This window comes from Geotrypetes seraphini, chromosome 4, assembly GCF_902459505.1.
Source record: "Geotrypetes seraphini chromosome 4, aGeoSer1.1, whole genome shotgun sequence".
In the NCBI taxonomy this organism is placed as follows: Eukaryota; Metazoa; Chordata; class Amphibia; order Gymnophiona; family Dermophiidae; genus Geotrypetes; species Geotrypetes seraphini.
This window is the reverse complement of record NC_047087.1, coordinates 261,254,329-261,271,087: the sequence shown is the minus strand read 5'-3', so window position 1 is coordinate 261,271,087 and position 16,759 is coordinate 261,254,329. Positions and strand designations below refer to the sequence as shown.

The 16,759-nt window shown below is 43.3% G+C and overlaps 1 protein-coding gene across 4 annotated transcripts in view; it reads left to right on the top strand.

Moving 5' to 3' along the window:
- Positions 1 to 16,759, top strand: part of KIF11 (kinesin family member 11) — a 160,656-nt gene that overhangs the window by 26,727 nt on the left and 117,170 nt on the right. For all 4 annotated transcript variants that reach the window (XM_033940197.1, XM_033940199.1, XM_033940195.1 and 1 more), the window contains exon 3: positions 14,679 to 14,811. In XM_033940197.1, the coding sequence (XP_033796088.1) occupies positions 14,679 to 14,811 (133 nt within the window). The remainder of the gene's footprint in view (positions 1 to 14,678; positions 14,812 to 16,759) is intronic.

The window sequence follows — 16,759 nt, the reverse complement described above, 5'->3', positions numbered from 1 at the left end:
ATGATGCATTGATAAAATTTATGCATCCTCACGGTCCAGCTCATTCGTTTTATTGGCCAGAAAGGCAAGACGTTTGTTGGGTTCCAGAGCAACACCTCATCTGCATGCTTTGTGCCCCTTCAGTTACATCATCCGGCCGCCAATATCAATTTCCAGAAACTGCATTGAAGAAAGTGGCTCAAAAATTTAACAGAATGTTATAAAGATTGCTGGCAGTTAAAATCAAAGTGGACTTCACTTCGGCTTGGGAACCATATAAGATACCCAATTTAGGCTTGGGAACCTAGGATAAGACACCCTAATCATTGGCTTTGGAACCAGAAAGATACCAACAAAAGGCTTTGGAACCTTGACAAAGAAACCAAATGCGAGGCTTGGGAACCTGGACGAAGTGGCCCACCCGTGGCTGGTATTGCACAGCTATCGGGCGTGACCCCTATGGCGATGGGGTTGCCAGTTCAAACTCTTGAACTGGTAGTGACAGTCACCATGGACCAACGCAATAGAGTAGTAGTAATACTACGTCAATACAAAACTGTAACTTTAAAAATGACAGAACTATGTTGAAATAGAGGTTGTTGCCGTGGCAACGTCTCCCAACTTTGTCCCCCTTTTTCAGCCATTGTTAACCTGCATTGAAAAATGAAGTCCACTTTTCTAGGGGGTTTGAAATATGCTCTTTCTAATGAGACTGATTTGAAAGAGTTTCTAAAAGGTATTTTTCTGTAAAAGCAGGCTGAAAATACCCTATTTTTGGCCTTTTTACACAAATTAGCAACTTTACACTTAATTTGTAAACTAATGGAAAGAGCTTGGAGATTGAAATTGTACTTTTGAAAACAACGTTGTACTGAGACATTATGCGCCAAATTTCGCATTTATTACTCAATTATTGTGGGAGCTAAGTAATGTCAAACTTTGATTTTTTTTGGAGCACTAATTTTTTCGGCCAAGTTTACTGTAATTCAGGCATTCAATCAGTGCTCGGCAAAAATTGTTATTGGTAGCAATGAACAGAGCTCAAAAAGTTGTGCAGGGTAGCTAAGTTTCAGTTTTTTTGGAAACACAGCTCAGGAGATATTGTGTCTCAAAGTTGTCAGAATGTCATTGTCGTACTGTATTTCATTGTGGTATGGGGTCAAACAAATGGCTATATCTCCACAAATATTCCACAGGCGAAACTAAAACTTTACCAAAGTTCGTTTGAGACATGGTGGACTCTGCATATGAAGTTTCATCAAAATCCATGATGGTCATGCAGGGCACTTTCCAAGAATCTGATCACTTGACATGGAATGACCCACTAGCTTGATTTTTTCAAGGTGTGCCTTGGTCTTGGCTGGACTGGCGCGTAGTCACCCACCAACCCGGGCTGTCGAGTTGGGGAGCTCCGTGCCTTCGATCCTCAGTGCAAGGAGTCTGGTGTTACCAGGAGACTCGGTACTTGTTCCTTCTTCTAGGCTGCAACATGGTCTGGCCATTTCATGAGTGTCAGGGGTTCAGGAGTTGCGGACCATTCTTCCGGCTTGGCGATACATGTATTTCGGGAAGTGTTCTTGCAGGGCTGTTTCCCCACGGACGGGACAATATGTGATGTGCTCAGTTGGGCGAGTACGGTTCTGGTCTCCTTCCATGGGTGGAATCTCGTCTGTCTATGCATCATTTTTCGGGTCAGGAAAAGGGTTTGGATAGCCTTTCTCACCACACAATCTGAGCTAGGCCCGTCTTTTGTACGTTCAACTGTACAGCGCGGAGCTCGTCTTTTGGCACTTTGCAAGTACGTATAGTAGTAGGACACAAATCTTCTCCGTCCTGGAATGTGGAAACTCGTCATTCAAGTTTCCTGCTCTTTGTGGCAGGGTGAGTTCTCCTTGAGCTGGACCTCTTGGCCTCGTCTTGAATTTCCCAGTTTTCTAGTTCCTTCTGCGAACACGGGAAGTGGCAGTCAGAGGGGGGTAGCGGCTTGCTTCTTCCTCGCCTCTGGTTTCTCTTTTTTGGATGTTTACCCCTGGCAGTTGCTTGGACGGGTTTGGTTCTCAAGCTCGCTTTCGGGGCACTGTAATCAGGGAATCTCCAGATTGGCTGCGCCTTCCTTGCTGTGCGGATCTGATACCTTTCAGTGGCCAATCTGTTGGGATTCCTGGTACTTCCGGCTTTGCTCACCTGGGGTACGCTCAACGTGGTTATTCGTACTCCTTTGGTGTTCGGCCTGGGCTTTTGTTTTGTCATAGGTGACGTCTATGGGTCGTACGATGCTGAACCCTTCTTCTCTTCTCCGGGCATTACAAACTTCTCCTTCACCTGTGACTTAGACTCCACTTTGGAGGCTTTTCCTTCTTGGGTGTTTCTCTGCCTTGGCGCTCTGCCTGGCTTTTAGGTGTTCTATTCTTTCCTTTTTGGCTGAGTTCCTTTTTGACACAGGTGTCTTGCCAAGGGCTTAGCGTTCAATTCCCTTCAGTGTCAAGTGCCATTTTTAGCTTCTAGCATGGGCTAGGTATCTTGCTCTTCACTTGTTTCTTAGCTTCCTGTAGTTCAGTTCCTCGAGAGAGAGTACGGTTTATTCGTACATCTCTTCGACAGCCCTGTCCAGAGTACAGTCTTGAGGTACTTCTTCGCAGTTTCCCGAAGGCTTCCTTTCATCCTTGTCTTTTGTGACTCTAAAAGACTGTGCCGTTCAACATGGGATTGCTTGTGGCCGTGGCTTCGGCTCGGCGGTTTTCTGAGTTGCTGGCCTTGTTCAGCGGGGATTCCTCTTTCTGATGTCCGATATCTGGGGGGTCAATTCGGACGGTACCGCATTTTCTTTCTAAGGAGGTGTCATCCTTTCTTTTCTGCCACTCTCCCTTTCCCTTCCTTCATCCTGAGAGAAGAACTGGGGTGACGTGCCTTTATTCGCTGCTTTTTTTTTTAATGTGTATTGTGTTCTCTGCGAGCTAGGTTTCTAACGACTTTTTGTTTAGATTCCTTTTCTTCCAGGGGTGCCTCGACCGTATGGCGGCGTCCAGAGCCTCCGTTGCTCGATGAGTCCGGGAGGACGTTCTTTACGCTTGCCTGATGGCAGGATCGTGGTTGGCGGAAGCCCTTCATGACCATTCCGCCAGAGCGATGGCTTCTTGGACTCGGGCCAGAGCTTTTTTTCTTTAGAGGAGTTTTATCTCGCGGCTACTTGGTCTTCCGAGAGTGCTTTCTCTCCACTTTAATGGTTGGATGTGGGGGCGCATTCAGTGGATGCATTTTGTGCGGAGGCGCGTTTGCTTCCCACCCGGATTGAGGATTGCTTTGCTACATCCCATTGGTCTCTGGATTCATCTGCTGCTGTTGCTAAGGAAGGAAAAATTATGTTCTTACCTGTTAATTTTCTTTCCTTTAAGACGCAGCAGATGAATCCAGAGCCCCACCCTTTCTGGATATTGTTGGTTTTTTCTTTTACAACTTTCGTGATTTCTTATTGATGGTTGTATTCTGTATTATTGCCTTTTGAGACTTGTTAGGGAAAATAAGTTTTTTACATGATATGCATATTGATGGTTCCAGATGCTTGGGCAAGGAACTATACTACCAATACAGGAGGAGTGCTAGCCAATGGGACCACCTGTTAATCAGTTTCTCTATCTCCGCCTGCTGGTAGATGTGAGCTATCCCATTGGTCTCTGGATTCATCTGCTGCGTCTAAAGGAAAGAAAATTAACAGGTAAGAACATAATTTTTCCTTTGGTGCTAACATGCTGCGGCAGCCATCTTGGATTTCACTTCTCTTCCCCCTCCCCTCCGCAATTCTCTAGAACTTTCAAATCAACTCATTTTGCCTCAAAACTGGCAGGGCTAGAGTTCTTGGGCTCTTTTACCCCCAAATTATAGCCAGAGTTGTTCTGGATGGTTGCTTGAAGAGTGCCTTTTCACCATGTGCTGTGCAGCATGTGAAGGGGAGGCAGGAGCGTCCAGCTTAGCCTTTTTTTTTTTGGTCTATAGGGCTGAGGAACCATTATGGGTTGTCTGCCGGGAGAAAATATCTTCCAGAGCCCTTGAACAGCAGCATACTCTGAGCGTGGATGCTGCAGAGCCCAAGAGACGTAAGGCAGAGTTACCTAAAGGGGACTCGCTGGTGCTTAGTAATGCACATTCTCCTGAATTCATTAATTTTATGTGGAGAGCTTATTTGGATAACCAGGATACTCATATGAAATCTGGCAGCGAGCCAGGGGTTACACGGGGGGATTGGGGGAAGAGGAGGGGCTTGGCTTCCCATGGCACATCAGAGGCACTATGAGAATATAGACAGGCAAATCGAGATCCTGTGAATCTTTCTGACAGAGATTCAGAAGGTGATGGATCAATCTTCTTGCCTTTGCTCTCGCAGAGCGAGTCTTCCCTGCTGGTAGATATAGGGTGGCATATAGGAGGAACAAGTATGCAGTAATAATAATGGGTGATTTTCAATTACCAATAATATATACACCAGGCAGAATAGACATCAGTATAAATTCTTGTATTCTATCCTCTTCTATTAAGGAAAGACCATACGTATACAAGCATAAAAGTTGGAGAAAAAAGACCTCACATAAGTATCATAGAACTTAACATAGCACAAGCTGAAAGCCAGTAAGTTCACTTATCATTGGTCATCAAAAAACTCCACCAACATGCAAAAACAATATTTGTATGACTCCTTTCATTAATAGGCAAACTGAGCACAGTAAAGCGTACAATAGCAGTTCAATAGACTCAGGTAGCACAAAAAGGCCTTCACTCCATTCATTCGGTGAGAAAATCAGCTGGAAACACCATAGGATAAACAGGGCAGCCTCACAGATAAAGGAAAAACAACAATAAATAAATAAATAATTGAAAGGACAATTTTGAAAGACAGTTTGAAGGGAGATACCCAAATGGTATATAGACAAGACCAGATATTCATTTCAAGAAGGGAAAGAGCTGATATAAATTTCAAAGATCCAGCAAACTTCAGTGAAGCAAGATTTTTTCCATGGAATGGAAACATTAAGAAGAATGGGTGGACATGAAACTCAAGGGTGGTAAATATAAAACAAAAGGGGATGGGATGGGAATACAACCTTCATGAAGAGTTTATAAGCTCAAACTTTTGGCAGAATTTGTGTGTATGGGATAGATGATGAGGGATCTTAGTGGCAAGAGTAAGGGTATGACAAAACTTAATTGTGATAAAATAGGTGTAAATAGGCAGACTTATTTTTATTTAAAAATTTTGTATACTGCCTAGAGTCTCAGTGATTTCCATATAAACATACATAAGGCAAAAACAAATAATACAAATCACTCTTGAAAACAATATCAAAACTCAAGAAATGCAATCTACAGATCCATCAATAATATAAGGTTATTTGTTACCAAATACCCAAACAATTTCAGGAAAGACAAATCAGAGGTATGCATCTACAAACAGCTTGGTTTTCAACATCTTAAAGCTATAATGATCTGCATATAATCTTAGTTGGCCAGTTAGCTTATTCCAATCTGACATCCCAGCAATAGAAAGCATTTGAAGTTGAGTTGCCACATATCTTACATTGTCAACTGTCAATGCTACCAGTTTCATGTCCCCCTCGGTACGAATGCTCTAGGAGGTTTATAAACCTCCCAAAGGAGCTGAAACCAATATGGTGCAGTTTGATATACAATCTGATGTACCAATGATAACACTTTGAATTGAATTATTTGCTCAATCGGTAGCCAGTGCAAACTTTTCAATGTGGAGGTTAAATATGCTGTCCTCACAACCCCACTAATCATCCTAGCTGCAGAATTCATAAGCACTTGTAGAGCTTTCAGCTTCATCTTAGCCAGGCCCAAAAACAAAGAATTACAGTAGTCCATTCTTGTCAAGAGCAAAGATTGGGCCACAGTTCGAAAATCATAAGTAGTCAAGAGTGGTTTCAGCCTATACAGCATACAAAGATGATCAAAACCTTTCTGAATAACACTCCCAATTTGCTTCCCCATAGTCAAGGCAGAGTCTGAACAGACACCCAAAACTGTAACATGCTCTTTTACCTTTAACTCTTCTCCCAGGATATGAACATTCTCTGTCCCGTTAGCCTCATCCTTCCTCTCTACTATCATTTATTTTATTTTATTTATTTTAAAAAATTTATAATCCACTTTTATCCCAGGACAAGCAGGCAGGTATTCTCACATATGGGTGACATCATCGACGAAGCCCAGATGTGGACTAGAGAGTTGCGCGGGGACAGGAATCCCACCCGTCCCTGCGAGGAATCCCCTCCGTCCCCACCCGTCCCTATAAACTTCAGAAATAGTTATTTCATTTAATTATTCTACTGAATTAAAGGCTCTGGTAGAAACCCATTTACAAATAAGCAAAGAGACTTTATTAATTTGAAAATATTAATTGGGAAGAATACATACTTTGTAAACGGGTTTCTACCAGAGCCTCTAATGTAAATATAAATACTCAGCTGATAAGAACCCCCAAGCTGTCAGTTGAGGACTTCCTTTGCAGTTGGCCGGGGATCCCTTTTGCCAAGCTCATGAATGTTGCTCATGAATGTTGCCAGCGACTGCTGTGCTTGGTGGAGGGGAGTTCTGGCCTCTCTAGAGGAGGTCCTCTGTTGGCGGTGCTTGGGGATCCTCACCAGTCACAGCAAGGGTCAGCAAGTACTTCAAACACTGTAGAAATGAAAACAGAAATGCATTTCCTTTTCTTTTGTACACAATACAAAGACATCTGCTATATACATTTCCCAAAGCTAACATATTTTAGTCAAATTCCGTTTTTTACCTTTGTTGTCTGGAGACTTATTTTTCCATAAAGTTGGTCCCAGTTTCTTTTTTCTGCTTTCCCATCTTCTGTAAATTCTTCTGCTGCTGTCCATTGGTTCCTCCTACCATGGTCCAGCATTTCTCATCTTTCATGCCTGCCCACTAGCCCCATGACCAACATTTTTACTTCTATCACCCCTCTCCAGCACCATGCCACATCTCTTCCTCCATTCCCTTCACCACTATGTCCAACATTCCTCCCTCTTGCATCCATTTCAATCTGTCCCACTGTTCCCTTTCCACCACAATATTTCTCCCTCATCTGTACCTAACTCCCTCCCTATGACCAAAAATTTTCCTTTCTTCCATTCCCATGTATACAACCATCTTTCCCTCCCTTCATCTCTCCTAAGTCCTTGCCTTCTGTGTCCAAAAACGCATTCCCTCCCCCACCTCAACATCTTTCCCTCCCTTCCTCCATCCTCTTTCCCAAGTTTATGCCTTGTGTCCCTAAAGCACTCCCTCCCCCACCTCTTTCCCTCCCTTCCTCCATCTTCTCTCCCAAGTTCATGCCTTGTGCCAAAAACGCACTCCCTCCCCCTTTTGTGTTCTGCCTCCCAGCGGTGGGGCCTTGAGGATCGTTCCTGTGGCAATTTCAGGGGGGGGTGTAGCTTGGAGCAGGTGTGCTAATGGCACTGGTGGGGCCCGGCCTGGGAGGTGAGCCTCTGGTTATTTGGGGTAGTGGTACTGATACAGTGGAATTCTTTGAAACTGGCAATGATCTATTTTAATTATTTCTATTAAGGTTTAATCTCAAAAGGAAGTGTCAATGCATTCCCAACATCCAGAGTAGCTCTAATGTCGATGCCACCAAAATATTTGGGTTGGAGTTCAAAGAGCCTCTCCTTAAACTATTGATGACCATATTTCTTAAAGCTGCTGTAGACCTTCTGATGCTGGGACAACAGAAGAAAAATTAGCTAATACAATTGTGCCTCCCAGCCCTCATCTGCAAGCAAAATGGAGCTCGAGCCGCAAGGCTCGTCTTCTTTCCCCTATCTGCCCTGCCAGCACACAGTTGACCGGAAGTCTTCCCGATGTCAGCGCTGACGTCGGAGGAAGGGAGGGCTTTGCTTACGCCCTCCCTCCGATGTCAGTGCTGACATCGGAAGACTTACGGTCGGCTGTGTGCTGCAACAGAGGAGGTAGGGAAAAGAAGATGAGCCTCGCGGCTCAAATGCAATCCAATCCTGCAGGATCCCTGCAACCCTAGGGGGAACCCGCGGTTCCCGCGGGATTCCCGTCGTCCCCGTTCAGCTCTCTAATGTGGACGCCTCACAAGCAGACTTGCTTGAAGAAACTCGAAGTTTTGAGTCATCCGCACTGCGCATGCACGAGTGCCTTCCCGCCCAGCATAGGGCGCGTCTCCTCAGTTTTCTGTGGAGCCGAGAAGTCCATCTTTGACTCTCTGTGTTTAACTTCGTTCACTTTGTGCCTTCTCTCAACCGCGGTTTGTGTGTTTTTCCTCACGAATCACTGTTGTTTTATTTCTTTTATTTTAGTTTTTAAAAAAATTTTTTTTCTTCTTCCATTCGTTTTCCGGGACAGGCCGCTCAGCCGCAGCCCGAGGGCTTTGACTTTGCTGCGGCTATTTTTCCGTCTATGTCCCGGCCTGCTACAGGCTTTAAGAGGTGTAGCAAGTGTCAGCGCGCGATTTCTCTCACGGACGCTGCCTCAAGTGCCTTGGGCCAAAACATCATCCTAGGTCGTGCCTGCTTTGCCAAACACTTCAGCCTCGTGCTTTCAAGTGTCGTTGCATTCTGGTGGACAAGCTTTTCGAGATGGAGTCTCCTACTGATCCCTCGACTTCGAAAGCATCTTCGGTCTCGACTTCCATCGAGGCTCCTTCTGCGCCTACTGCTTCCACCTCGAGCCTCATCAGACCTTCGTCGTTTGCAGCGGCTCTTGCTTCGGCGTCATCTGTTGTATCTTCCCCTGTTTCCTCAGGTCAGATAGCTTACATTCAAGGGGCTCAGAATTGCTTGGCGGACAACTTGAGTCGTCTCCTGCAACCTCACGAATGGACTCTCCATTCCTCGCCTCTTCGCCACATTTTTTCATAGACCTTTATGCAACTCCCCACAACTATAAACTGCCTCAGTTCTGCTCCAGGATATACTCTCCTCACCGCCTCGAGGCAGATGCTTTTCTTCTGTAATGGACGAATCTTTTCTTCTATGCATTTCCTCCATTCCTTCTCATTCTCAAGACTCTGGTCAAATTGAAAAACGATCATGCCACCATGATTCTAATTGCTCCTCGGTGGCAGAGACAACCCTGGTACTCCCTTCTACTTCAACTCAGCAGCAGGGAACCATACCTTCTACCAGTTTTTCCTTCTCTGCTTACACAGAGTTGAGGATCTCTGCTTCATCCCAACCTGCAGTCTCTACACCTGACAGCCTGGTACCTCTCAACATAACCACTCTTCAGTTTTCTCAATCTGTAAGAGATGTTTTAGAAGCTTCTAGAAAGCTTACAACTAGACAATGCTATCACCAAAAATGGACTAGATTTTCTACATGGTGTTTTTCTGATCATAAGGAGCCTCAGCATTCCTCCTTATCTTCTGTTTTGGACTATCTTTTGCACGTATCCAATTCTGGCCTCAAGTCTACATCTACCCAAGTCCATTTCAGTGCAATTGCAGCTTTCCATCAGCCTATTGAAGGGAAACCCCTCTCTGCTCATCCGGTGGTTTCCAGATTCATGAAAGGACTTTTTCAATATCAAACCTCCTCTCAATCCGCCTCCTGTGGTTTATGACCTCAATGTTGTCCTTACTCGGCTCATGAAGCCTCCATTTGAACCAATTGATAAGGCTCATCTAAAAGTGGTGTTTCTCATTGCCCTCACTTCTGCTTGACGAGTTAGTGAGCTGCTAGCTTTAGTTATTGACCCACCATTCACGGTGTTCCATCATGACAAAGTTGTTCTTCGTATTCATCCGAAATTCCTACCTAAAGTGGTCTCAGAATTTCATCTCAACCAATCCATCATACTTCCAGTGTTTTTTCCGAAGCCTCATTCTCACCCTGGAGAATCAGCTCTTCATACTCTGGACTGTAAACGTGCTTTGGCCTTCTACTTGGAACGCACCAAATCACACAGAACTGCTCCTTAACTTTTTGTTTCCTTCAATCCAAATAAGTTGGGCCATCCTATTTCTAAGCGTACCATCTCCAACTGGATGGCGGCTTGTATCTCTTTCTGCTATGCCCAGGCTGGATTACCCCTTCACAATAAAGTCATAGCCCATAAAGTCAGAGCAATGGCAGCTTCAGTAGCTTTCCTCAGCTACTTGGTCCTCGGTTCATACCTTCACTTCTCACTATTGTCTGGATACTTTCTCTAGACGGGATGGACAGTTTGGCCAAACAGTATTACAAAATTTATTCTGCTAAATTGCCAATACTCCCACCATCCCATTCTGGTTAGCTTGGAGGTCACCCATATGTGAGAATACCTGCCTGCTTGTCCTGGGATAAAGCACAGTTACTTATCATAACAGGTGTTATCCAGGGACAGCAGGCAGCTATTCTCACAACCCACCCACCTCCCCTTGTTGGCTTCTCTGCTAGCTATATGAACTGAGGAGACGCGCCCTGTGCTGGGCGGTAAGGCACTCGCACATGCGCGGTGTGGGCGACTCGAAACTTCGAGTTTCTTCAAGCAAGTCTGCTTGTGAGGCATCCGCATCCGGGCTCTGTCGATGACGTCACCCATATGTGTGAATAGCTGCCTGCTGTCCCTGGATAACACCTGTTACGGTAAGTAACTGTGCTTTCTCCAAAGCGACTCACAGTTTTAAAATACATAGTATTAAATGTATACAGTGGTAACTTGGAATCCATACTTAATCCGTTCCCGAACTCATTTCGAGTTCTAAAACGTTCGAGTTCAAGACAATTTTTTCCATTAAAAATAACAAACTGGATTAATCCGTTCCTTGGTCCCTCAAACTCAGATTGACAGTACAATAGAATCACTTTGATCTTTTATTTTATTTTTTTTATAGTCTAGCCATGAGATTTTTCTACTTTACGTGCAAGCCATCCCCCACGCAGTTACAGGTTTCTAGAGAAGCCCTTTAAAGGCAAGTGCCTCTTATTTTTTTGTTGTTGTTTTTGCGTTTTGCTCTCTCAGATGAGGGAAGGGCAGAAATGAAATGGAGTAGAAAAACCTTGCAATGTGGAAAATAAAAATAAGAAACCCTCCCTTCCAAGCAATTTGACAGATTTTCAGCCCGAGAGGTGGAATAAAGGTACAGCCCAAAAAAAAAATAAGGATCGGACATCGGAAGTGCTTCAAAACAAACAGGGAGAACAGGAGGGGGGCTGTTGGAGATCGCCGGGGCATCTGGGAGGGTTTCTAGAGACAGGAGGAGGAGGCATGGCGAGAAGGGGCTGGAGGAGCCCGATCGGCAGCTGTAGGGAGGGCCCCAGCCCCAACAGATCCAGTCTCCCTCTCCACCCCAGCCCCCACAAAACTTTTACCTTCCCCACCTCTCTGGCAGCATGGCTTACACAGGAGATCGGAGGGGGCGACTATTACCGGCAAACTAGCATCTGCAACTTTTAATTTCTCCTTCGCCGCCCACAAAACAGCACAGAGGAGCTGGCTTTTCCCTATGTATACAGACGATCGGGAGCTGCTGAGGAGTTTCACGGAAAGGAAATACTGAAATCTGCCAGTTCTCGCTCTTCTGCTATATTCAGGGTTCTCTCACAAGTTCGGATTCCAAAGCAGTGTTTGGATTCCAAGACAAAATTTACTAAAAAAAAAAAAGTTTGGATTCTAAGTTGTTCGAGTTCTGGGGCGTTCAGATTCCGAGGTACCACTGTACATTTTAAAAGAACCACATACAAGAAGATGAAAATTAGGGATCAGCATTACTAATAATACATTATAATGGTCTTAAAAGAGATAAACATCATTTTCAGCAACATCACTTTCAAAGAGGCAAAATGCTAACCAGCAAAAAGAGAGGTTTTGAGCAATTTTCTAAATTGCAGCAGATTTCTACAAAACCTCAAGGTGCCAGTCATAGCCTTCCATAAAACTGGCCAATATTTGAAAATTATGGGGAGCAGTTGTAGACAATCTTGGAGCAAACAAAGATTGTCTTGTGGAAATGTTTATTGAATCCTGGAATACCATTTATGCAGATAATAAATTCTTCTGTTTTCTTCACATTCAGCTTCAAACCATGTTGGGGCATTCAGTCAATCTTATTTCAATATCACCATCAATAGGGCTGAACCCTGGGGCACACCTCTACTAATTTTTTTTTTCTTCTCTGAGACCCTCTGTCCTCCTTTCACACAGAATGATCTACTGGTCAAAATATGTCTAAAACCACTCGCAACACTTTTCCTTGAATGCCTAAGTTCTTCAATTTTAGCAAGCATTGCAGAAAGATTAACAGTGTTGAAAGCTCCAGATACATCAAGTGAAATCAAACAAAAAGAACATCGCCCATTCTGACCTTTCTTTAACGTATCCATCACTGACAGCAACAAAAATTCAACACTTATGCACCCTACGAAAACCATACTGACATGAATCTATGCAACCAACTTCTTGAATGTACTCTTCCAATTGGTTCAATACCAATTTTTCAATCCCTTTCCCAAGAAAAGGGACAACTGATATAGGCCTATTAGCCATTTGCTCAGTATCTAACCCACTCTTCTTTAATATTAGTGTCGCTGTCTCTTCTTTACATACCTCAGGAAAAAGACCATCAACAAAAGATTTATTTACAATTGAAGTCACAAAAAAAGCAACTCCCTCAGCCATCGACCGCACAACTTGAGTATTACAGGGATCATGCATGGACCTTATAGGTGTCAGTTTCCTAATAATATTACATACTTCCCCCTCTGTGACTACACAAAAGGTATCCCATTGTTTTACTCCCATCAACTGTGACCACAGTAATTTCCAGGGTTATAGGATTAATGGGGAGTTGGGAAATACTATTATCCAAATAGCATGCATATTGATTCGCCCCAAGACACCCTCCTTCCTGAGGCACCTTCCCTCCCCCATATTTGTCAAATATCTCACCGTATGGAATAATTCTTTAGGATGATTCAATGCTTTACTAATAAGTTCTATAAAGTGGCTATGAATGTTTTCAGAGTGATTTGTATTCAGTTAATCAAATCATATAATTCTCATACTCTTCAGTATCAGACTTGGTAGTCCAAATGGTTTTTTCTGTTTCTTTGTAACTTGGCCAAGTTTGACCTGTCTGTTCTGGAATTCTTTTTTCCTCTAAAAGTTTCCTGCTTTTATTTGTATTTCCAGTTCAGAACCACAGCTGGGTATGGTGCCTTGGGCCCAAGAGTCAAATAGTAATTGGCTACCTGTGACATTGACTACAACTTGGATGTGGTAACAAGGGAGGACTCTGCTTTTGGGTCATCAGTGTTACGAGCCAGCACAGTGGTCCCATCCTAGATTTCTGGGACTGCTTTTGGTTCATCCAGAATGACACGCTTATTGCAGTAGAAAAAGCGATTAGGTTCTTACCTTGATAGTATTTATTTTTATTTTTTTTAAGGAGATAGGTGTGTCATTCTGGACTCCCACCCTGTTTATTTTCTGCACCTGCCTGTCTCACTCAGAATGTTCATATTCAAACCTAACAGTTTGATGCTAGTCAGATCTTTATAAAAAATATACTCTAGTGCTAGGTCACTTTTGGTGTATTTGAGCTCCATAAATATATGTTTGGCATGCTTGTTGCGTTGTGTTGATTTTGTTCATTGTTAACATGTTTGTTCTACTCTGAAATTATAACAGACTTGTTCATCTGGGAGTTTCCCCATATCCTTCTTTCACATTGAGAGAATTATAAAATTATTAATTATTGGTATTACATACATACAATTCAGCACTCTGGTCATGCTTGTCTTGGGAACCTAGAGAACAGGCCTGTAAATGGAATGCAAGGACCCCATGCATGGCACATCCGATACTCAACACCTAGAAGGAAATTTGAGTCAGACACATGCCTTTTTACAGATAACCAAAGATGGGAAAGTGGGGTGGGCCCCCAGATTCTCATGGTAAGAGGGCAATAAAATGTTTTTAGGTGTCGACAGATGTTTTCACATTGGGGTAGAGGGAACAAGACTGAATTTAGTTACCATGGGATCAGAGTAATAAATTGACTTTGATAGAATGCATATTGGAAAAGGGCTATAAAACTTTGTAGTGTGAAGCCCAGCCTTTGGTCTAAGAGGGAGAGAGAGACCTGGCAGATTGCATTTAAGCTCTCCCACTCTGACTGGCTTCAGGGATCCTTTAAAAGTGAATCTCTTTTTTTGTTGTATTATTTTTGTATCATACTTACCTTTTTGTGAAGTATGGCTGAATTAAATGTTTTGTTTACTTTAAATTTCTGGTTTACCAAAGAAAAGGTAAAAATTAAAACAATTTATTGGCAACTGACCCAGAGTCCTAAATTGATTTCTTCTTTTGGGGAAAACTCATTTATTTGGCCAAACGCAGAAAGCCATCTGTTTCTAGAGCTTTGGAACTAACTGTAGGGAGCAGCAATGCCATCTGTGAAGTTGGGAGAGATTCAAAAACCAGAGTGGATTCCTTCGGCTTGACACACATACCTATTAGGAAAGATATTAGCAAGGTAAGAACTTACTGTAATCTCTTTGCTCTGCTTTGATTATATGCAAGTCTAACCCATTCATTGTTCATTGTGGGTATTCTGAAAACCTGACAGGTTAGGTGTATTCAGAGAACTGGAGAAATGATTGTATATTGACATATTTTTAGCACTCTCTTCTGACTTGCTGCTTTTAATGCTTGATGGTGCTCCTTTTTCTTAGGCCTTTCAACTTGACAGAGCGCAAAGTGAATTCATATTCTGTGCTGGAATGTGATTGTATCAGGAAAGAAGTCGCTGTTCGTACTGGAGGAATTAATGAAAAACTAGGAAAGAAGACCTATACATTTGATATGGTAATGGAACCCTATGAAAAACTTTTTTATATTCGTAATCCAGGTCAAGGATTTGATTTTTGTTACATAAACACAGGAGTTTGTACATTAGGTTGTTATAAAAATTATTATTAATCTCCACCAATAAATTATATCACTTTCATAGAGAGGAATATATTTTAGAAAGAAATATTAATTTGGGGGGGAAGTTAGCTTGCTTGATTAATAATTAAATATATATATGAATATCTATTTTAAGGACGAAGACCCAGAACATTTATAAGCAAATTGAAAGTTTTTCTTTTTAGAACAGGTATAAAATTACAACCAAGCCGGAAGAAGCAGTTTACAGATAGGATCTTTAAGCAAAGAATTAATAGACATACACAGACAAAATTTCTCTCTAAGACTGAATGATTACATTTATTCACATATGCTAGCTGAAAAGTCCTTAGAAGGCCACAGGATTGCCCGAAAAAACACATTTTTAGAAGCACATGTTTGCAGAGGTTGCAGCTTGGTCCAGCACGAAGGAAGATGGAAAGAGACTGAACCCCACATGGTATCCCTGCTTTTATAGATGTGGGGAGGATTCCCAGGATGCATCAAAACTCAGGGGCAGTCTTTTTCTCATATCCAATCATATAGTAGTGCCTCACAGAGCAGGGCCGTCTTTATCTCGCTAAGGTCATGAGATTTTCTCCAGCTATGCTTTTGTGTATTTGCCTTAGCTGCATCTGTTTGGCCATGTCTTTTATCCTTTTACTTAACACTGTCTGAAGGCAAACTGGCTCAGTCCTTTTTCTGGCACACCCAGCCATGCCCCTGCAATAGGTGCCTTTATACCACAGCACCTGGACAAGATGGCTCCAAACTTTTCAGAATCCCAGTTAGAAATTATTTTTACTTTAAGTCCATCATTTCAAGCAAACTTAAATTTCCCTAGCAACAGCAGCAGATGAATCCAGAGACCAATGGGATAGCTCACATCTACCATCAGGCGGAGATAGAGAAACTGATTAACAGGTGGTCCTTTTGGCTGGCACTCCTCCTGTTTATCCAGTATTCTCTATCTCCCAGCAGGAAAAGGTCGCTTTTCAACTAGCTCCTGAATTCTGGCTGTGACTGGAAAATTATTTTCTCCTGTTGAGGTTTCTCTTCAGTGAGCTGGCAATGCTATTTCTCCTGTTGAGATTTTCTCTTCAGTGAGACAGGGGTGTCCGGCTGAACGGTTTAGGGGTCCGGCTTTAGGGGTTACACCTGGGCCCCCCCAGGTCCCTGCCTCACCCTCCCTCCAGTGATAGAGGGTCTGACTGGGTCTCAATTTTTTTCTTCTTTCCCTTCTCTGTAAAAAAAAAAAAAAAAGATCACAGTTCCTCCATTCTGCTCGGTTACTGCTGATCAACCAGCTTTAACTGGCTTCAACCGGCCCTAACAACAAGCTTGTGAGTATGTCTGGTTTTTTACTGTCGGTTGAACTTCAGGTTCTGTTTGGGAGTCTTAGTACTGTGGGTTTGGTCAACATACGTTTAAGGCATGGATATTTTATTGAGGCTAAGTTTTATGACTAGAAATCCGTGGAGGGAGCTGGGACTTCCCGCCCTTTGCATGCACGCGCTTGGTTTCCTTGTTGGTTACAGTGCAGCAGTAGCGGTGCAATTTCATGCTCGCACTTGTTCTCATTGTTGGGTTTGGGACTTCCCGCCCTTTGCATGCACGCGCTTGGTTTCCTTGTTGGTTACAGTGCGGCAGTAGCGGTGCAATTTCATGCTCGCACTTGTTCTCATTGTTGGGTTTCAGTGTAGCAGTAGTCCTGTTTATTCTGAGGCTCTCTTTCATCGGTGTTTGTCACGGCCATGTGCAGCTGATTGTGCAGGTGCCGGTTTATAGCAGCGCGCATGAGATGGGACATGTTTTTTCCGGCGCTGTGGGCCGTTCTTCTGGTTATTCCCTGAGTCTGATTTTCTTT